Source organism: Pseudonaja textilis, chromosome 1 (assembly GCF_049901715.1).
Source record: "Pseudonaja textilis isolate UNSWEBS1 chromosome 1, rPseTex1.2, whole genome shotgun sequence".
NCBI lineage: Eukaryota > Metazoa > Chordata > Lepidosauria > Squamata > Elapidae > Pseudonaja > Pseudonaja textilis.
The window spans coordinates 3,333,724-3,354,827 of NC_141990.1; the positions used below are offsets into that span (position 1 = coordinate 3,333,724).

The following is a 21,104-nucleotide window of genomic DNA, read 5'->3' on the forward strand; positions in this document are numbered from 1 at the left end:
AATTTGGCCACGCCCATCCAGTCGGCCACGCCCGGTGAGTGGCATCAAAGGGGCCACGCCCAGGCAGTCAGCCACACCCAGTGAGTGGCATCAAAGGGGCCACGCCCATGCAGTCGGCCACACTCACTGAGTGGCGTCAAGGTGGCCACGCCCACCCAGTTGGCCATGCCCAGCAAATGGCGTCAAGCTGGCCACGCCCACCCAGTCAGCCACGCCCACCCTTGAGGTCAACCACAGCCCTGATGCGGCTCTCAGTGACGTTGAGCTCCTCAACGCCATTGAGTTTGACACCCCTGTTCCAGAGTCACCTTCGCTGTCTTCTGGGTTCTCTTCCTCGTTGGAGACCTCGATGTCCTCATCTTCCTGCGCAGAGACGGTGGACGCCACGCTCTCGCACTGCGAAACGTCCCGTTCCTCGCGCGGCCTTCGAGAAGACTAGAGCAGGGAGGGAGAACGGCGTTAACGTCTGGCTTGCGCAGCTAGTCAAGCTGGCCACGCCCACCCAGTCGGCCACGCCCAGCGAGTCGGGTGATTGGATGGCTTGCCTCCACGAACATCTTAAACCAGGGGAGTCTGGGGTCTTCTGTAGGTGTTGGGATAACAATGTGGGCATCCCTTGGGCCCCGTCCAGCCAGGAAAAGTCATCCTGCAGGGATGGGGAGATATGCCTTGTCTGCCATCATATCAGCCTTCTGGATCATCTTTCTTCTCCTCCTGAAATTAGGATGGCCCTCAGCCCAGGGCCTTTTGGAAGGTCTTAGAAGACTTAGTGGCCCGGGGTCCCAAGTGAAGAAGGAAGGGTCTCATTTCCTGGCTATGCTAACATTTATGGATTATAATATCTGCTGGCCACGGTAAAGTGTTCCATTTTTCCCCCTTTTTTAATGATGGGATTTAATTGGTTTTAATTGAGTAGATAGCTGTCTGAGGACCAAAGGCACTGATTTGAGATGGATGGTCATACTAATTGTACGGATGAATGGATGTAAAATGAATGAATGCATGAAGAAAAGAAAGAAAGAAAGAAAGAAAGAAAGAAAGAAAGAAAGAAAGAAAGAAAGAAAGAAAGAAAGAAAGAAAGAAAGAAAGAAAGAGGGATGGATGGTCAGACAATGGATAATGGATAAATATTGAAGGAATGGATAACAAACAAATGGATAATGAATGGATGGATGGAGGGAGGGATGGAAGAATGAATTGATGGAAAATGAATGAATGCATGGATACATTATGAATGGATGTATGATGATGAACGGAAGGTGGATGGATAAATGTTGAATGGATGGATAACAAATGAATGGATAATGAATGATGGAGGAATTGATGGATGGAAGAATGAACTGATGTAAAATGAATGAATGCATGGATAAATAATGGATGGGTGGACAATGAATGAATGGATAAATATTGAATGGACGGAACAAACAAATGGATAATGAATGGATAGATGAATTGATGGATGGAAAAACGAATTGATGTAGAATGAATGAATGCATGAATAAATAATGAATGGATGGATGGATATATGATGAATTGATAGATAACAAATGGATAATGAATAATGGAACAATTGATGGATGGAAAGAATGAACGCATGGATAAATAATGGATGGATGGATGGATGGATGGATGGATATATGATGAATTGATAGATAACAAATGGATAATGAATAATGGAACAATTGATGGATGGAAAGAATGAATGCATGAATAAATAATGAATGGATGGATGGATGGATGGATATATGATGAATTGATAGATAACAAATGGATAATGAATAATGGAACAATTGATGGATGGAAAGAATGAACGCATGGATAAATAATGAATGAATAATGGATGGATGGATTGAGGGATGGCTAAAATAACTTTTTAAATTAAATTAAATGGATAATTACTGACAAATGAACGGATAATAAATGATGGATATATAAATTGATGGATGGGAGATTAATTGATGTAAAATGAACTAATGCATGGATAAATAATGAATGAATGAATAATGGATGGGTGGATGGATGGATGAACTGATAGCTAATCAAACAATGGATGGATGAATCGATAAGAATGGATGGATGAGTCAATGAACTGATAATAGACAGATGAACGAATAAATGAATGGATGGTTGAATAAATGGATGGATAATGAATGGATAGCGGGATAAATAACGGATGACTGAACGGATAAATAAATGAAATTCTTGGCACGGGAAACCCCTGGAGTCTCTCTGAATGAAGATGGCTGGAAAAGGTCCACTCCCTTTTCTTCCAGGCAGCCATTACTCTCCTGTCCCCCCCACCCCCCGATTCACAACCCGCACCCACCACCCACCCCTCACCTGTCTGCCCTTCTCACCTTCTGCTTGTACTGCTGAAGGAGGCTGTCCAGGTTGTGCCTCCGTTTGTAGTTAAAGTAGAAGTTTTTGCACTGGGCTTCGCTCTTTGTGCCCACCATCTTGGCGATGGCCGCCCAGTTGCGCCCGTGTTCCACTAACCCTGTCAAAACACAATATCACATTGGGTCAGGCCCCACGGCCTCAGTTCATTGTTGAGCCAATCGCCAGGAGATGATGAGTTCTAGTCCTGCCTTAGGCATGAAAGTCAACTGGGAGACTTTGGGCCAATTGTAGGAGACAGTGAGTTCCAGTCCCAATTTAAGCATGAAAGCCAATTGGGTGACTTTGGACCAATCCCCAGGAGACTGTGAGTTCTAGTCCAGCCTTAGGCATGAAAGTCAACTGGGAGACTTTGGGCCAATCATGGGAGACTGTGAGTTCTAGTCCAGCCTTAGGCATGAAAGTCAACTGGAAGACTTTGGGCCAATCATGGGAGACTGTGAGTTCTAGTCCAGCCTTAGGCATGAAAGTCAACTGGAAGACTTTGGGCCAATCATAGGGACTGTGAGTTCTAGTCCAGCCTTAGGCTGAGTCAACTGGAGACTTTGGGCCAATCATGGAGACTGGAGTTCGTCAGCCTTAGGCATGGAAGTCAACTGGGAGACTTTGGGCCAATCATAGGAGACTGTGAGTTCTAGTCCCAATTTAAGCATGAAAGCCAATTGGGTGACTTTGGGCCAATCCCCAGGAGACTGTGAGTTCTAGTCCAGCCTTAGGCATGAAAGTCAACTGGGAGACTTTGGGCTACTCCCTCGCTCTCTCAGCCCATCCCACCTCACGGGGTTGTTGTGCTAGGAAAAACAGGAAGAAGAATAGCGTGTTGGATTATGGCCGCTGCTTTGAGTTACGCGTAAGATGAAAGGCGATTAAAACCAAATATGTATTTTTTTAAAAAAATAAATAAATCACTGCACGTGCGAATTTACAAGACGGGTCCCTACCCGACATCAAGTAGCTTCAACTTAGTAGGAGCAGAACTTCTACTACAGCCAAACGCAATTAAAAAAATAAATAAAAATAAAATAAAACAGGATTTATTGATCCGGAGCAATCTCAGGGGGGAAGTTTCTTCTCTTTGGAAAATCCCGGGAGTTTTTTGGAGGGAGCCTTTTTTTTTTCCAGACATCTCTCCATCTGCGTGGCCTGCTCCCATCTCAAGCCAGGTTTTTTTTCCTCCTGGCCGGCAAGGCGTGGAAAGTGAACCCCTCCTAAGGTCATCCTGCGTCACTTGCCAAGAATTTTCTACACCCAGCCCTCTGACCCTACGGCACCTAAAGCTTATCGGCTGGGATCATGCCGTCTCCCGGGCTGACATAACCTAATTCTCTCCGGGGCCTCTCCTGCCCTTCCCTGGGGGAGGAACAAAACGGCGGGGCTGGAAACAAACCACGAAGGCCTCTGAGGTGCAACAGGAATACAGAATGACGAAGAGGACCTCGGAGGTCGTCTAGTCCAGCCCCCTGCTTAAGCAAGAGACGTATGCCGTTCCGGACAAATGGCTGTCCGGCTCCTTCTTTAAAAAACCTCCAGAAATGGAATGAGAGAGGAAGGGGAGGGTGGGAGGGAGGGAGGGAGGGATAGCAGAATATGAGTTGGAAGGGACCTCGGAGGTCGTCTAGTCCAGCCCGCTGCTTAAGCAAAGAGACGTATGCCGTTCAGCACAAATGGCTGTCCGGTTCCTTCTTAAAAAACCTCCAGAAATGGAATGAGAGAGGAAGGGGAGAGAGGGAGGGAGGGCGGAATAGCAGAATAACTGAGTTGGAAGGGACTTTGGAGGTCTTCTAGTCCACCCCCCCGCCCAAGCAGGAGACCCTATCCCATTTCAGACAAATGGCAGTCCAGTCTCTTCTTAAAAGCCTCCAGTGATGAAGGACCCACAACTTCTGGTGGCCAGCTGTTCCACTGGTTAATTGTCCTCACTGTTAGGAAATTTCTCCTCAGTTCTTAGTTGCTTCTCTCGTTGTTGAGTTTCTACGATCAATTTTAGTTGCTAAGTGAAACATTTTTTAAGTGATTTTTGCCTCGTTCCTTCTTAAAAACAAAACAAAACCTCCAGATAGTTTCCCCCCTAGCACTGATGACGTTCCCTAGTTGGGTCATGAAACGTCTGCAAGAAAACCACCCAGCTCAGAGAACACCAAGGACCTCAGATGCGTCCTCCAAACCCTCCTCCTTCTGGCACTGATCTTGTTACCTAGTCAGGTCATGAAACGTCCGCAAGAAAACCACCGGGCTCGGACAGCACCAAGGACCTCACACTAGTCATTCCTTCTCCTCCTCCACCTCTTTGTAACCCCCCACCTCTCCTACCACTGATGATGTTCCCTAGTCGGGTCATGAGACGTCCACCAGAAAACCACCGAGCTCAGATAGCACCAAGGACCCTCGAGTTTACCTTCCACTTCCCCTTCTCCTCCTCCTCTTCTTCCTCCTCTTCTCTATTCTGCAAACGCCCCTCCCTTCTAGCACGGATGATGCGACTCAGTCGCCTCACAAAATGTCTGCTAGTAAACCACCAAGCTCAGAGAGCCCCAAGGACTCCCACAGTCCTCCTCCTCCTCCTCTTGCCCTCCCTTTCTTAACACTGATGACGTTCCCTAGTTGGATCCCGAAACGTCCACAAGAAAAATCACTCAGAGAGCCCCAAGGACCCCAACAAACCGACCCTGAGCTGCAAATATTCTCTTCGAGGCGCTATGATCAACGTACAAAATGCACGACTACTTATATGCCGTGGACCCAGAGGAAGAAAATTTTTCCTTCTTTTCAAAATGAATCTTCAAACTTGAGCAAAACCAGATTTGGAAGAAAGCAACCTCACTGTTCAACCCCCTTATCCCCCCCCACAAAAAAATCCACCTCTCCAACATGCTCTGGGAATTGAGCTTTTTTGTCCTTCCTGCTTTACAGTAAGTCCGTAACGTGAATCAGTGTTTCAAAACTTATCTGGGTTTGGACACAAGAGGGGGGAAAAAGGGGGTAAGCCAATCATACCAGCAAGGAGGGGAAAATAAGATTTAAGAAAAAAAACTCAAGGCAAAACAAGAGGAGGAGGAGAGGGGGAAATGGATGGCCATGAGTCATAAATGAGAGAGAGAAAGAGAGAAAAAAAACCAAAACACAAACCAACAACCCCAAACAACCTCAAAAGTTATCTGGAACAGTTTTGAGACATTTCTGGTCGTCTGGACAACGAGGATGGGCTCTCTCCAAGTTCTGAGGAGATCCAGTTGTGCAAAAATGACATGCACATCCATCGCTTTGCAGCCTCGGCATTTCCTGGCAGCCGAAAACCCGCTTATCGAAAGTTTTTGGGGTTTTTTTGGGGGGTGGGGTAGACTGCAAAGGCAGGACACATCCCTTAATTTATTTATTTTTTTGCATTCTCACCAGCCAAACCCCTGAAAAGTTTTGAGAGAATCCAAGGTTTCCAATGAGGCTTGGAGTGAGCAACACCTTTCACGATGCTTTTTTCTTTTTATTTTGTTAAGGTATTGAAATTCAAGAGTTGGCCAGCAGCTGGAAGGCTGATGCAATGTTAAGGCTGATGCAATGAGGATGAATCGGCCTAGCGTGGGTATTGCCCAGTGGTGGGATTCAAAGATTTTTTTTACCACCGTTTTGGGGGGGCGTGGCTTAGCGGGCGAGCTTTGCGCGTGCGCACACACATTTGGTGTGCGCGTGCAAAACAGGCGCAGGCGCAGAGGTGTTCCAACTCACCTCCCGCAAGCCTGCACTCTCCCGGTCGCTTCAGCAGCTGCTGCGCGACACTCTGGTATGCCGCGCAAAGCAGCTGCGCTTCAAAAGCAGGGAATAAAAGCGAGTATGGGAGTCCGGGCAGGTGGGTGGGCCCAACAACAGAGCGCGGGAAGAGAACCAGTTTGGTCTCCGCTGCCCAATGCCGCTATCAGCTCAGCCAAACCGGCAGAATACCACCACTGGTATTGCCCTTTTAAGACGAAGAATGGGTCCACAGAAGTCTTTACCTCTTTAAGAGATGGCTATATAAAGGCAGCCATTAAGAGGGCGTGTCCTCTCTTCTTGTGTCCTGTATCCATTACAGAGTTCTCAGTGTAGAGTTAAGAAGAGTGATTGCTTGTCGGGTATTTTGCCTACCACACATATTTCTGTATATAACTGTCTTGTAGATAAACCAATGTTAAATGTTTAAGACTCTGTGTACTGTGTTTTGCTCCCGGGTTGTCTCACATAATAGGAGTCACGCTGCAACCGCTCTGACAAATTTTAAAACTGGGGGTCCCCAACCTGTGGATGTGGGACAGTACCGGGCCCGGACATGATGGAAACCGGGCCATGCAAACAACTGAAGCCCCATTCGTGGAATGCAAGGAGCACATGAAACGAAGTCCACTCCGGTCTGTAGAAAAACCTCTTGCCACGGAACTGGTCCCTGGTGCTCCAAAAAGTTTGGGAGCTGTTGTCTTAATTCAACCCAAGACGTTTTAGAGAATAATAAGAGTTGGAAGGAGCCTTAGAGGCCTTCTAGTCTGACCCCCCCCCCCCTTGTTCGAATAGGAACCCTGTTCTATTCGGGACACTTTCTTCTTGAAAGCCTCCAAGGTTGGAGACAACCGGGATGGGTGACTGGGATGCCTCCAAGGAAAAGGATAAATACAGGTAGGTCTCGCTTTATGACGGTTCATTTAGCGACCAAATTCCACCAGCAACTGAGAAAAGGGGCTCGTGACCGGTTTTCACCCTAACGACCGTGGCAGAGAGCCCGTGATCAAAATTCAGACACTTGGCAACTGACTCGTATTTATGACGGGTCTCAGTGTTCCCGGGGTTCGCGCGATCCCCTTTGGGTGCCCTTCCGATGAGCAAAGTTCACGGGGAAGCCGGATTCGCTTAACGACCGTCTTACGAACTCAACAACCGCAGTCATTCTCTTAACAACGTCACAGGCAGGAAAGGTCCTCAAAGGAGGCAAAACTCACTTCAGGAGTGTTTCGCTTTGCAACAAAAACTGGGGCCTCGAGCGTAGAAAGAAATCAAAGAAAGCAGCAACTTGGAAGTAAGGAGAAACTTCCTAAGAGTGAGAACAATTCACCAGTGGAACCGCTTGCCACCAGAAGTTGTGGGTGCTGCAACACTGGAGCCTTTTTAAGAAGAGATTGGACATCCACTTGTCTGGAATGGTATAGGGCAGTGTTGGCGAACCTTTTGGGGCTCTTGTGCCAAAAATTGTGCGTGCGCTTGCGCCCGCGCGCCAGCACCCAGAAGGCAATGTGTGTGGCCCACCACCACCTGTGCATGCGTGCGCAATCCCTTCCTCCCCCACTTACCTGCACTGCGCCTCCCACCTGATTTACGGCTGTTTGAGGCCTTTTTCGGCCTCCCAGAGGCTTGAGGGAAGCCTCTGCAGCCTTTGCAGGCCGGAAATGACAAAACGGGCCTATTTTTTCGGCCTGCAAAGTCTGCAGAGATTTCCCTCAAGCCTCTGGGAGGCCGAAAAAGGCCTCAAACGGGCCCGAAAATCAACTGGGAGGAGCGCGCATGCGCCGGGAGGTAAGTTTGCCAGGGGCTCAGGTGCCCGCACACATGGCTCTGCGTGTCCCCTGTGGCACGCGCGCCATAGGTTCGCCATCACGGGTATATGGGTCTCCTGACTGAGCAGGGGGCTGGACTAGAAGACCTCCAGGATCCCTTCCAACTCAGTTATTCTGCTATCCGCCCCCCCTGGAAGCTTTTAAGAAGAGACTGGAGAGCCATTTGTCTGGAATGATAAGAGGGCAGTGGCGGCTCACTTTTTTGTTGGCGTGTGCCAAAAGTGCCTGTACCCCATAATGCAGTGCGCGCGTGACGACCCCTGCCCATGCGCACATGCACATGCAACTCCCCGCCCCGCATGCATTGTGCACCTCTGCACATGTGTGCACGCCCCCCTCCTGCAGCAGAGATACCTGGCGATCAGCTGGCTGGCAGAAGGCACGCGCGCATGCGCAGTGGGATCTATTCCGGGTGACAGCTAGCGTGCCGGCAGAAATGGCTCTGCGGGCCACTTCTGGCATGTGTTCACCATCATGGGTACAGGGTCTCCTGCTTGAGCTGGGGGTTAGACTAGAGGACCTCCAAGGCCCCTTCCGACTCTGTTATTCTGCTTTCCTTCCTTCCCTTCCTTCTTTCCCTTCCTTCCTTCCCTTCTTTCCTTCCTTCCTTCTCTCCTTTCCTTCCTTCCTTCCTTCCTTCCTTTTTTCTTCCTTCCTTCTCTCCTTTCCTTCCTTTTCTTCCTTCCTTCCTCCCTTCCCTTCCTTCCTTCTCTCCTTTTCTTCCTTCCTTCCCTCTTTCCTTCCTTCCTTCTTTTTTCTTCCTTCCTTCCTCCCTTCCCTTCTTTCCTTCCTTCCTTCTCTTTCCTTCCTTCCTTCCCTCTTTCCTTCCTTCCTTCTTCTTCCTTCCTTTCCTTCCTTCCTTCCCTTCTTTCCTTTCCTTCCTTCCTTCCCTCTTTCCTTCCTTTCTTCTTTTTCCTTCCTTCCTTCCTTCCTTCCTTCCTTCCTTCTTTCCTTTCCTTCCTTCCTTCCCTTCCTTCCTTCCCTTCCCTTCCCTTCCCACCTGAGGTTTTTAAGAAGAGACTGGACAGCCACCTGTCTGAAATAGTACAGGGTCTCCGGCTTCAGCTGGGGGTTAGACTAGAAGACCTCCCAAGTCCCTTCCGACTCTGCTGCTCTGTTATTCTGTTTTTTATCCCGATTCTTTACAGACCTCGATCCCAAACCCCCTTGGACAGGGGTGAAAACACCCTGGCTGCCTTTTCTTGCAGATTATTATTCCCCGTCTCCTTTGGGAAGCGGCCGCCACAGATGGTTCCCACCCACGGGAGCGGGGCGAGGGTGGGGAGGGGAGGCCTGGAAGCCGCCAGAGACCCGACGTCTGCAGGAAAAGGACCTCGCCTCAACCCCGGGAGCGCTAATGAGGCTTGACAAAAACCTCCCACAAGAGTGGGGCTGACCTACTTGGGACCGCCGGTGGAGGCCCAGCCCGTTAGCGGAGCTTCCTTTGAGGCGGCAAAATCCCGGGGAAGGCTGACCTGGCGGGACTTTTCAGGAAAAAGAACATCTGGGAGGATGTGTCACGCGGGGTCCTTGGGTTCCCCCCCAAAAAAGGACCGGTAACAAACAAAGACCCAACAAACAAACAAGCAGAATGGGAGGGAGGGAGGGAAGGAAGGAAGGAAGGAAAGGAGGAAGGAAGGAAGGAAGGAAGGAAGGAAGGAAGGAAGGAAGGAAGGAAGGAAGGAAGGAAGAAGGAAGGAAGGAAAGGAAAAGGAAGGAAAGGAAGGAGGAAGGAAGGAAGGAAGGAAGGAAGGAAGGAAGGAAGGAAGGAAGGAAGGAAAAGTAAAAGAAAAAAGAGGAAGGAAGGAGAAGGAAAGGAAAGAGACGCAGGGATGGAATGAAGGAAGGAAAGAAAAAAGAGGAAGGGGGAAGGAAAAAAGGAAGGGGAAGGAGGGAGGAAGAGGAAAGAAGGGAGAGGAAGGGAGGAATGAGAGAAGGAGGGAAGGAAGGAAGTAGAAAAAGAGTGGAAGATAAAAAGGAAGGAAGGAAGCAAGGGAGGGAGGAAAAAGGGAGGGAGGAAAAGGGAGGGAGGAAAGGTAAGAAGAGAAGAGGAGGGAAGGAGAGAAAGAGGGAGGAAGGAAGGAACAGGGAAGGAAGGAGGAAACGAAGAAAAGAACGAGGGTGGGAAAAGGGAGGAAAGAAAGGAAGAAAAGGAAGGAAGGAAGGAAGGAAGGAAAGGAAGGAAGGAAGGAAGGAAAGGAAAGGAAAGGAAAGGAAAGAAAGGAAAGGAAAGGAAAGGAAAGGAAAGGAAAGGAAAGGAAAGGAAAGGAAAGGAAGGAAAGGAAAGGAAAGGAAGGAAGGAGGGGAAGGAGGGAGGAAGGAAGGAAGGAAAGGAAGGAAGGAAGGAAGGAAGGAAGGAAGGAAGGAAAGGAAGGAAGGAAGAAGCAAGGAAGGAGGGAGGGAAGGAAGGAAGAAAAGGAAGGAAGGAGGGAAGGACGCCTTCTTCCTACTTTAGTTTTACCTTTTTTTGCAACCTCCATCTCTTCTTCTGTCCACCGTGAGGTCTCCACTGGCTCCGCAGAGGCTGAAACAAGGGGGAGAGGGAAGAACAGAGAGAGAGAGAGAGAAAGAGAGAGAGAGAGGAGAACCGGTCAGATGGCGTAAAAGGCCAGACTTTGTGCTTTCCGCATAATCTATTAATCTGTTTACAGGAAGGCCTGCTCCGGCCGGCCGCTTGGGAACCCTGCCCGCTGACAGCGGGAGGGCGTCAGTTCTTATTACATCAAAAACAAAAAACATTTTTTTAAAAAAAAGGAAGGGGGAAAAAATAAGGAAACAAGAGTAAGCGGAGGAGGAGGAGGAGGAGGAGGAGGAGAGGAGGAGGAAGAGAAATCCCCTTCTCGTGCGGGGTGTGTGTGTGTGGGGAGGTGTGTGGGGGTGTGAGGAGGAGGCGGCGGCCAAGAACTCAGGCCACAAAGGCCATCCGGCTGGGGATGCCGCCTGGGAGATTTATGGCCCTGGAGGGCCTACGGCAACGGGCAGTCCCATCACCGTGGCAACTTGAGGATCCGTGGACTTCAACTCCCAGGATTCCCCAGCCAGGGCCTGCATCCTGTAGATACTCGTACTAGCTCGGTCGGTATCTTGTGCTTCGCTAGTGGAACTATGTGGATGGGGCTTATTTTCTGGGGAGGAAAATAAAGGGGTGGGAAAATGCTGCCACTGCCTACCGGCATCCATCGGTATTTTCATTTGGCTAGCGTCCTGTCAGGGTGCGAGAGAGCGGAGGGCTGTTTGGAAACGGAAAGAGTATTTGCTGTGTGAGCAAGAAAGAGAAAGCAAGGAGCCTGGGCGTGGCTTAGCTCAACTGTTCTGTACTCAAAGCTGTTGGGTGCTGCTGTGAAAGTAAAACTGAAAGTGAAACTCCTCTCCTCGGCTTGTGTTTTGCATTTGGAAGAGATTTCTTTTTTTTTCAGGTGGGAAGGGGGAATAGAACTCCTTAGCATCATAATAATCAGAGCATAATAATAATAATAATAATAATAATAATAATAGCAATAATAATAGCAATAATAATAATAATAATAATAGCAACAATAATAGCAACAATAATAGCAATAGCAATAGCAATAGCAATAGCAATAACAATAATAATAATAATAATAATAATAATATAGGAAATACTCTAAATGCTCTCAGGGTCATTTGGAAAAAACCTTTCTTAGGTAGCCGCTAGAAGCCAAGAGGAACAGAAGGGCCAAATTTCAAGTTTGTAGGTTTTTACGGCTCTGGAGATTTTGTGATGATGCCTGAGGGGTTTTATATAGATAGATAGCAGGGGTCTCCAACTGTGGCAACTTTAAGACTTGTGGACTTCAACTCCCAGGATTCCTCAGCCAGCTTCCTTCTAGTTCAGAGGTCTCCAAACCTGACAACTTGGCAGCTATGCTGGCTGGAGAATTCTGGGAATCGAAGTCCATAAGTCTTAAAGTTGTCCAGTTTGGGGGACCCCTGTTCTAAGTGTATTAGTTAGTTTCTTGTTTCTTATTTTTAAGGACAAAAAAAAATAATGAGATTTTTCAAGCAAGTTGGCATGGAAACCCTTCCGGCTTTTACCGAAAGAAAAAACCGGAACCCATAAAAGTGAATTAATTCAAACTGGTCAAACTGTGTCCTGCAATTAAAACGTTTTTCTTCTTGGCTATCCTGTGGAGGCAAGTCCTCGATTTACGACTTTAACGGAGCCCGAAATGTCTGCTGCTCAGCAGGACTTTTGTGAAGGAGTTTCCCTCATTTTACCCCCTTTCCTGTCACGGTCGCTAAGTGAATCCCCGAATCCCTTCGGTTTGTTCGATGAGAAACACGGTCGTCCAAGAGAAGGTGGCTTCCTCCCCCTTAAACTTTGCTCGGACACCTTTGTGAAGGGAATCCCTTCCCGTTCTTAAGCCAGGAAGCCGGTCGTTAAGTGAATTGACTTCGCCGGTCAGCAGGTCACAAAAGGGGACGCCAGAGATAAAAGGCTGCTTTCCACTAATTAACTCCGACAAGAAAGAGCCTTGCCAAATTGTTGGTCAAGGCTGCCAAAAACCCAGAGATAAGAACTCATTTACAAGATTCGCCAAACACGAACTAAGATGTCCACCAGCTGAGCTTCAGAGCTTCTCTGCTGTCTGCAAAGAACGCTTTTCCAAACCTGGCTTTTATCCTCTTGAGGGGAGGGGCCAGGACCTTGCAGCCTGACTCCCGAGTCGCCTGTGCTGCTGTAATTGTTCTTTTCTCCGAGTAATCCTTCCTGCACGCGCCCTTGGCACGGGCTCCTCGGGAACCTCCTCATCGCTGCTGCCAGCCCCCGCGATCTCTGAAGGCAGCAGTCCACTCCCTGATGGTCCTGAGTCCTCGCTCTCCTTACCTGTCCGCTCACCTGCTGCCGGCTAACCACAACACACGGGCAACTCGGGAGTTAAGGCTACAAGGTGAATGGCTCCTCCCATAAGGGATAAAAGCTAGCCTTCGGGGTTGGGTTCTTTGCAGGAAGCAAAGAAGTTCTTTCTACTCAAGTGTCCTCGTTGACGCCCTGCTTACTCCAGTTTGTTTGTTTTTTTAAACTTCTGGCTTTGGATATTTGTCTGCCATTAGTCTTTCGTTCTTGGCAGCCTTTCACACCCTGGAAAGGGCTGGCTCTTATCTGGGACAATGACTCTTGGCTGTGAATGCACAGAATTCACAGCGCCACATTAAAGAGGTTTGCTTTTATACATGCTCTGTGTTTTGTTTGAACAAGGCTTGGGTCGGAACAATCGCAAAAGGGGATCGCGTGACCACGGGGACGTTGTGACCATCATAAATACGGGTTGATTGCCAAGTGTCTGGATTTTGATCATGTGACCGCTGCAACGGTCGCAAGGGTGAAAAACGGTCACAAATCGATTTTCAGGGCCGTTGCAACTTCGAATGGTCACTAGGTGAACTGATTAAACAACAAGCTGTTTTATTCCTTGCTGTCTGAGCATCTATATAAGCGGTTCTGCCTTCTCCAAACTAGGAATGGAGCAGAGTGTTTTTACTGGCCAGATGCCCTTCCTGTCGCCAATGGGGAGTTTTATTCAGCAGGTAAATTCTCATTGTGCCGAGAGAGAGAAAGATCTGCCTCTCTGTTGTGGTTAGCCGGCAGCAGGTGCGGACAGCTGAGAGCGAGGACTCAGATGAGAGGCCAGGACCATCAGGGAGTGGACTGCTGCCTTCAGAGATTGTGGGGGCTGGCAGCAGCAATGAGGAGGTTCCCGAGGAGCCTGTGCCAAGTGCACATGCAGGAAGGATTACTTGGAGGAAAGAACAATTACAGCAGCACAGGTGACTCGGGAGTAAGGCTGCAAGGTAATGGTCACGCCCTCAAGAGGATAAAAGCCAGCTGTGAAGCGAACGTTCTTTGCAGGAAGCAAAGACGTTTGAAACTCAGCCTCGTGGACATTATAGTTAGTATTTGAAAAGGACCATTAGGGAGTGGGCTGCTGCCTTCAGAGATTGTGGGGCTGGCAGCAGCAATGAGGAGGTTCCCGAGGAGCCTGTGCCAAGTGCACATGCAGGAAGGATAACTCGGAGAAAGAACAATTACAGCAGCACAGGCGACTCGGGAGTCAAGCTGCCAAGGTCATGGCCCCTCCCTCAAGAGGATAAAAGCCAGGTTTGAAGAAGCGTTCTTTGCAGAAGGCAAAGACGTTCTGAAACTCAGCCTCGTGGACATTATAGTTAGTATTTGAAAAGGACCATTAGGGAGTGGGCTGCTGCCTTCAGAGATTGTGGGGGCTGGCAGCAGCGATGAGGAGGTTCCCAAGGAGCCTGTGCCAAGCGCGCATGCGTGCGCACAGGGCTGCTCGTAGGAGAGAGCAGTTACAGCAGCACGAGCGACGCGGGAGTAAGGCTGCAAGGTCATGGCCCTTCCCTCAAAGAGGATAAAAGCCAGGTTTGAAGAAGCGTTCTTTGCAGAAGGCAAAGACGTTCTGAAACTCAGCCTCGTGGACATTATAGTTAGTATTTGAAAACTCTTGCAAACTATTTATCTGTGGGGGTTTTGGCAGCCTTGAAAAACAACTTGGCAAGGCTCTTTCGTGTTGGAGCTAATTAGTTGGAAGCAGCTTTTTATCTGTGAAGAAACAGAATTCCTGGATGAAACCTTCAAAGGTGGGGGTTGCTGCCTTTGTCTTGTGTTTGCTCTCTTGGGACCAGGTTGGGTCAGAACACTCTACCTAGGATTGAGCTCACAGCCTCCTGATTGTGAGGCCAGAGTGCTACCTCTAGGCCACCGCACCACTTCTCCAAACCAGGATCACGCGGTTAATTTCAGATCAGCATAACATTGGTTATGTGGGGAGGGAAGATGCCAGAGAGAAGGGGAAAGAGACAGAAAAGATTGTGATCTCTCTCCTGCCAACTATTACCTGGCCTTACTTAACAACCGTTATTACTAGCTTAACAACTACTGTGATTCACTTACCAACGGTGACCAGAAAGGTCATAAAGTGGGGCAAAACTCACTTCCACAACCGTCCTGAGTAACAATGGACAGTTTGCACTCAATTGTGGTCGTGAATTTGAGGACGACCTACACAGATGGTCCTCGACTTTTACAACTACAGCACTCTTTTAGCGACCGTTCAAAGTTACAATGGCCCTTCCCTCAAGAGGATAAAAGCCAGGTTTGAAGAAGCGTTCTTTGCAGAAGGCAAAGACGTTCTGAAACTCAGCCTCGTGGACATTATAGTTAGAGTTAGAGATTTACGGCTGTTTTTCACTCTTGCGACCGTCTCTGTGATCGTGTGATTTACATTCAAATCCCTGAGAAGTGTTTCCTGTTTATGACGTTTGCAGCGACCTGGGAGTCACACGATCCCCTTTTGTGACCTCCTGACAAGCAAAGTCAACGGGGAAGCCAGATTCACTGAACGACTGGGCGACTCGCTTAACGGAGGAACCGATTCGCTTGAAAAAAAACGCGGCAAGAAAAATCGTGAAGTAGGGGAGAAAAGCTCACTCAACTGGTCTCTCACTTAACCAAGATCAATTCTGGGCTCCACCGTGGTCGTAAGCCGAGGACGACCTGTACTGCTTTCTGAACCCAGAGCATCATGGGAAGAATTTTGGAAGCCAGTGCTGTGGCCCTACAGTGGCCAGTGGAGCTGGCAGCAGATTCGGACAGGGAGGAGGTTGGGGAGGAACACGGGCCAGTCCTGGAGTCTGGGGAAGGCTCTGACGAGGGCTTTGCATTGGGGGCAGAGTTGGGTCCAGGGCCTCCTGACAGTTATCAGCTGCCTTTGGAGTCGGAGATCAGTGGGGAAGAAGAACAGCTGGAGCCTGTTCCCAGTGTGCACATGCACAGAGCTGCCAGAAGAAGGGAATAACTGAGGAAGAAGAGGCAGAGATGGGGCCAGGGCCCTCTGAACAGTTATCAGCTGCCTTCAGAGTCGGAGATCAGTGGGGAAGAAAAACAGCTGGAGCCTGTTCCCAGTGTGCGCATGCACAGAGCTGCCAGAAGAAGGGAATAACTGAGGAAGAAGAGGCAGAGATGGGCCAGGGCCCTCCAACAGTTTTCAGCTGCTTTCGGAGTCGGAGATCAGTGGGGAAGAAGAACAGCCGGAGCCTGTTCCCAGTATGCGCATGCACAGAGCTGCCAGAAGAAGAGAACAGCTAAGGAACAAGGGTCGAGTCAGGAGTAAAGCCACAGGTAGACGGTGAATGCATGCTCCTCTGGGGAATAACAGAGGAGTAAAAGGGGAGTGGGGTTTTGCAGGAGACAATTAGTTCATTCGGGTGAAGATTTGTTCCTGCATTCTTGCCAAGTATTGTCTGCCACAGTGTGGCGTTTGGAAGATACCGGCCTAGTAAAGGTCTGTAATCGTGGAACCTCTTGAAAGACTATTGCTGGAGAGGAATTCACTGTGAACTAAATAAAAAGTGGTTTTATCGGGACGAGGAGTCGGTTTTGTGCTGTTGGGGAATCCTAGGTCAGAACAGCCAGAAACAGGATGGGCAAGAAGGCACGTTGCAACAAACCAAGATTGACCAAGATGGTCAGGGGACCGTTCTCGGGACACACACATACACACTCCTTTAACTTACAGGGCTCTGGCGGGGGCGGCAGAGGTGGGGGTGGCTCTTCAGCAGCAGCTGCTGCAGCCGCGTTCGCCGCGGCGGCTTCGTTTGTCATCGATCGGGTGACGCGGCCTTTTCGTCGGCCTTGGCTGTTGGCCGTCTTACGCCCTCTCGGAGCGGTGGGCTCCCGTTCTTCGGACTCCTCTGGCTGGACTTCGATTTTCTCCTTTTCCTTGATATTTTCCCTGGGGAGACATGGGGGGGTGTCAAAGAAGAAATCGGGAATGGCCGGGGCAGGTTAAGCTGGACGGATAGGGCCACGGTACGAAAGAGCGTGAGCTCGCATGGCTAGCTCCTGGCTGGAGGAGGAGGGAGACTGTGGGGTCCTCTGAGCTTGCTTGTTTTCTGGCAGACGTTTCTTGACCCAACTAGGTAATGTCATCAGTGTTACAAAGGAATGGGGTTTATGGAAAGGAGGAGGAGGGGGTGGAGGAGGAGGAGGACTGTGGGATTCTTGGTGCTCTTCTCCTCCTCCTCCTCCTCCTCCTCCCTCCTTCCACCACTTCTGCCACTGATGATGTTACCTAGTTGGGTCATGAAACGTCTGCCAGAAAACAAGCAAGCTCAGATAGTACCAAGGATCCTTCAGTCCTCTTTCTCCTCCTTCCTTCCTTCCTTCCTTCCTTCCTTCCTTCCTTCCTTCCTTCCTTCCTCCTATTCCTCCTCCCCGTCTCTCCACCCCTTCTAGCACTGATGATGTTACTTAGCTGGTTAATGAAACGTCTGCAAGAAAACCACCCAGCTCAGAGAGAACCAGGGACCCTTCAGTCCTCCTTCTCCTCCTTCCTTCCTTCCCTTCGTTCCTTTCCTTCCCTTCCTTCCTTCCTTCCTTCCTTCCTTCCTTCCTTCCTTCCTTCCTCCTTTCCTTTTCTTTCTTTCCTTCCTTCCTTCCTTTCCTTTCCTTTCTTCCTTCCTTCTTCCCTTCCCTTCCTCCTTTCTCCTATTCCTCCTCGTCTTCTCTCTCCACCCCTTCTAGCACTGATGATGTTACTTAGCTGGTTAATGAAATGTCTGCAAGAAAACCACCCAGCTCAGAGAGAACCAGGGACCCTTCAGTCCTTCCTTCTCCTCCCTTCCTTCCTTCCCTTCGTTCCTTTCCTTCCCTTCCTTCCTTCCTTCCTTCCTTCCTTCCTCCTTTCCTTTTCTTTCTTCCTTCCTTCCTTCCTTTCCTTTTCCTTTCTTCCTTCCTTCCTTCCTTCCTTCCTCCTTCTCCTATTCCTCCTCTCTCTCTCCCCCCTAGCACTGATGATGTTACTTAGCTGGTTAATGAAATGTCTGCAAGAAAACCACCCAGCTCAGAGAGAACTTCCCTTCAGTCCTCCTTCCCTCCTTCCTTCCTTCCTTCCTTCCTTTCCTTCCTTCCTTCCTTCCTTCCTTCCTTCCTTCCTTCCTCCTTTCCTTTTCTTTCTTCCTTCCTTCCTTCCTTCCTTCCTTCCTTCCTCCCTCCCTCCCTCCCTCCACCCACCTTCCTTCCTTCCTTCCTTCCTTCCTTCCTTCCTTCCTTCCTTCCTTCCTTCCTTCCTTCCTCCTATTCCTCCTCCTCCTCTTCTCTCCACCCTTTCTAGCACTGAATGATGTTGCTTAGCTGGCTAATGAAACGTCTGTCAGAAAACAAGCAGGCTCCGAGAGAGCAGCAAGCAGCCCTCCTTTCAACTGGGGCAAGAGAAGTCGTAAAACAGGACGAACTCCCTTCTCAAAGGTTTCACTTAGGAACATAAAGCTGGGGCTCGATTGTGGGCGTAACTCGAGGACTCCCTGCGTCTCCACGATCCCTGTAATCCACCGGGATTCTTTCGAAGGCCTTTTACAACGCCAAGGAAGCGCTACCACAGACGCACACCATGCGCTCACCCCCTTGCACACGGACACGCAAACACACCCGTGAAGAAACACAGACACACAGACACACACACACACACCCCAAACACACACACACACACACCCCGGATGGACTTACTTGGATTCCTCCTTCTCGTCCTTTTCCTCCTCATCTCTTTTTTCCTCCTCCTTTTTCTCAGTTTTCTCCGCTTTCTCCTCCTCTATTTTTTCTTCGACTTTTTCTTCTTGAGACGGGCGGGAGATCTGTTGCTGAAACGAGAGGCCATTCGAATTACAGGCGGTTCCCCCGACTTACAACTTAGCTCGCTTAGTGACCGCTCCAAGTGGTGACGCTGCTGGGCGAGGGGTGGGGGGAGGAAGGGACTTCGGACCGTTCTTCACACTTACGACCGGGAAGGGGCTGCATCGCCACAATCCAAATTCGGACGCTCGTATTCACGACGGCCGCAGTTGTCTCCGGGGTGTGTGTGTCATATGATCCCTCCCCCCCTTTTGAGGCCTTCTGATGAGAGGAAACCAGATTCACGTGATAAACTTAACAATGGAAGCGATTCGCTTAACGACGGTGGCCAGAAAGGACATAAAACGGGAGACAATTCCCTTAATTCACTTAGCGACAGGCATTTGAGGCTCCAATGTGGTCGTAAGAACAAAGCATGAGGGGGAGGGGGAAGAGAGGAGTTTCAGGATGGGAGGGAGATCAGAAATCCAAAATGCAAGGGGTCCTTGACTTATGACCGGTTGCTTAACTACCGTTCAAAGTTACGAAAAGCCCTCCGAAAAGGTACATATGACTTGGTTCCAAAGTCGCGACGCTACTCTCCCCCCTCACCCTTGGGCACGATCCCATGACCTCATTTGAGGTGCTCAGCCACCAGCCAGATTTTACGATATTTTTGCCCAAAGTTGGAATTGTTCAGAAAATAAAACCCCATAGCAAAATGTTTCGCTTAATGACCTCTGCATTTGTTTTACGGCCACTAACCACAGCCAGAAGAAAGCTCGCATAAAGTTCGGGTCAGACACGTCACAACCTGCTTTGTACAACCATATACGACTTATAATGGGCAGGCTCGATTACCGTCACATCTTTTGAGGACTACGGATATTTTAAGGAGAAAGAAAAGATTTCCCAGAAGAATGTTCAATCAAATTAAAATCAAATCAAATCAAATTAGAAGCACGCTTACGCATTCGCAAAAAGCCTGGCCATCCTCGACGGACAACGGTCCATTTAGATAACAAATAGCAGATAATCAGAGTGGGAAGGGACCTTGTAGGTCATCTAGTCCAACCCCCCCACCCAAGCAGGAGACCCTACACCATTTCTGACTGAGGGCAGTCCAGTCTCTTCTTGAGAGCTACCAGGGATGAAGCTCCCACAACTTCCGAGGGCAACTTCTGTTCCATTTTGTGGATTGTTCTCCCTGTCAGAAAGTTTCTCCTTATTTCTAGGCTGAATCTCTCCTTGGTCAGTTTCCATCCGTTATTCCTTGACTGGCCTACAGGCCCTTCAGAAAATAGCTTGACCCCCTTCCTCTTCTCTGGAGTAGCCCCTCAAGTATTGAAAGGAAGGAAAGAGGGGTGAGGGACAGATAAGGAAGGAAGAGGGAGGAGAGAGAGATAAGAAGGGATAGGAAGTAAGAAAGAGAGAGAGGATGGATGGATGGATGGATGGATGGATGGAAGGAAGGAAGGAAGGAAGGAAGGAAGGAAGGAAGGAAAAGAAAAGAAAAGAAAAGAAAAGAAAAGAAAAGAAAAGAAAAGAAAAGAAAAGAAAAGAAAAGAAAAGAAAAGAAAAGAAAAGAAAAGAAAAGAAAAATAACGGGCCAACCCAGGGTTTGAAAGAAAACTAAGAGCCGAAGTAAAATCCATTTGTTGGTCATCAAAGCCATTGTTTACCCTTTTTTTAAATTAAGTACTTCTGTTCCTCAGCCAAGTCCAACATTTTCCCTGAAACACACACACACACACACACACACACACACAGAGACACACAAAAACAGAGGCACGGACACGTTCCTGCATGACAGCCTCTGTTACACTCGATGTCAGCTGTTGCTAGTTTAAAATACCCCTGCAATATTTAGATGAATAGGTTGAGAGAGCAGAGGGGGGGCATTGAGGGGGGGGCAGCGGGATCGTGTTCCTGGCCAGGAATCCCCCCCGACACACGTCTTGCCTCCTCGATTTATTTAGAAGAGCCGGAGGCCTTGCCAAGGCAAATAATCCCGTGTTGCTCCCAGATGGGCTACAGAAATGTGTTTGCTTGTGAGGTTTGTTGTGAGTGCGTGCTTGCATGAGTGAGTGAGAAAGAGAGCGGGAAGCAGGGAGACAGAAAGAAAGAGAGAAAAAGAGAGAGAGAAAGGTACAGAGAGAAAGAGAGAGAGAGAGAGAGAGAGAGAGAGAGAGAAAGGGAGAGGAGGAGGAGAAATGGAAAAAGAGAGAGAGAGAGAGAGAGAAAAAGAGAAAGAGAAAAAGGGAGTGAAAGAGAGAGAGAGAGAAAAAGAAAAAGAGAGGGAAAGAGGGAGAAAGTAAGAAAAAGGGAGAAAGAGAGAAGGAAAAAAACTGAGAAGAGAAAGGGAAAGAGAAAAAGAGAAAGAAAGGGAAAGAGAAAGAGAGAAGGGAGATATAGGGGAGAAAGAGAAAGAAAGAAAGAGAAAGAGAAGGAGAGAGAGAAAGAAAGAGGGAGAGGGAAAGAACGCAAGAAAA

At 48.9% G+C, this 21,104-nt stretch overlaps 1 protein-coding gene across 1 annotated transcript in view; it reads right to left on the bottom strand.

Annotated features, from left to right (window-relative positions):
* NCOR1 (nuclear receptor corepressor 1) overlaps positions 1 to 21,104 on the bottom strand; it is a 187,637-nt gene that overhangs the window by 74,006 nt on the left and 92,527 nt on the right. The window contains 5 exon segments of the mRNA XM_087924448.1: positions 309 to 435; positions 2,358 to 2,497; positions 10,429 to 10,491; positions 16,521 to 16,738; positions 18,511 to 18,641. Of these exon segments, the coding sequence (XP_087780574.1) occupies positions 309 to 435; positions 2,358 to 2,497; positions 10,429 to 10,491; positions 16,521 to 16,738; positions 18,511 to 18,641 (679 nt within the window).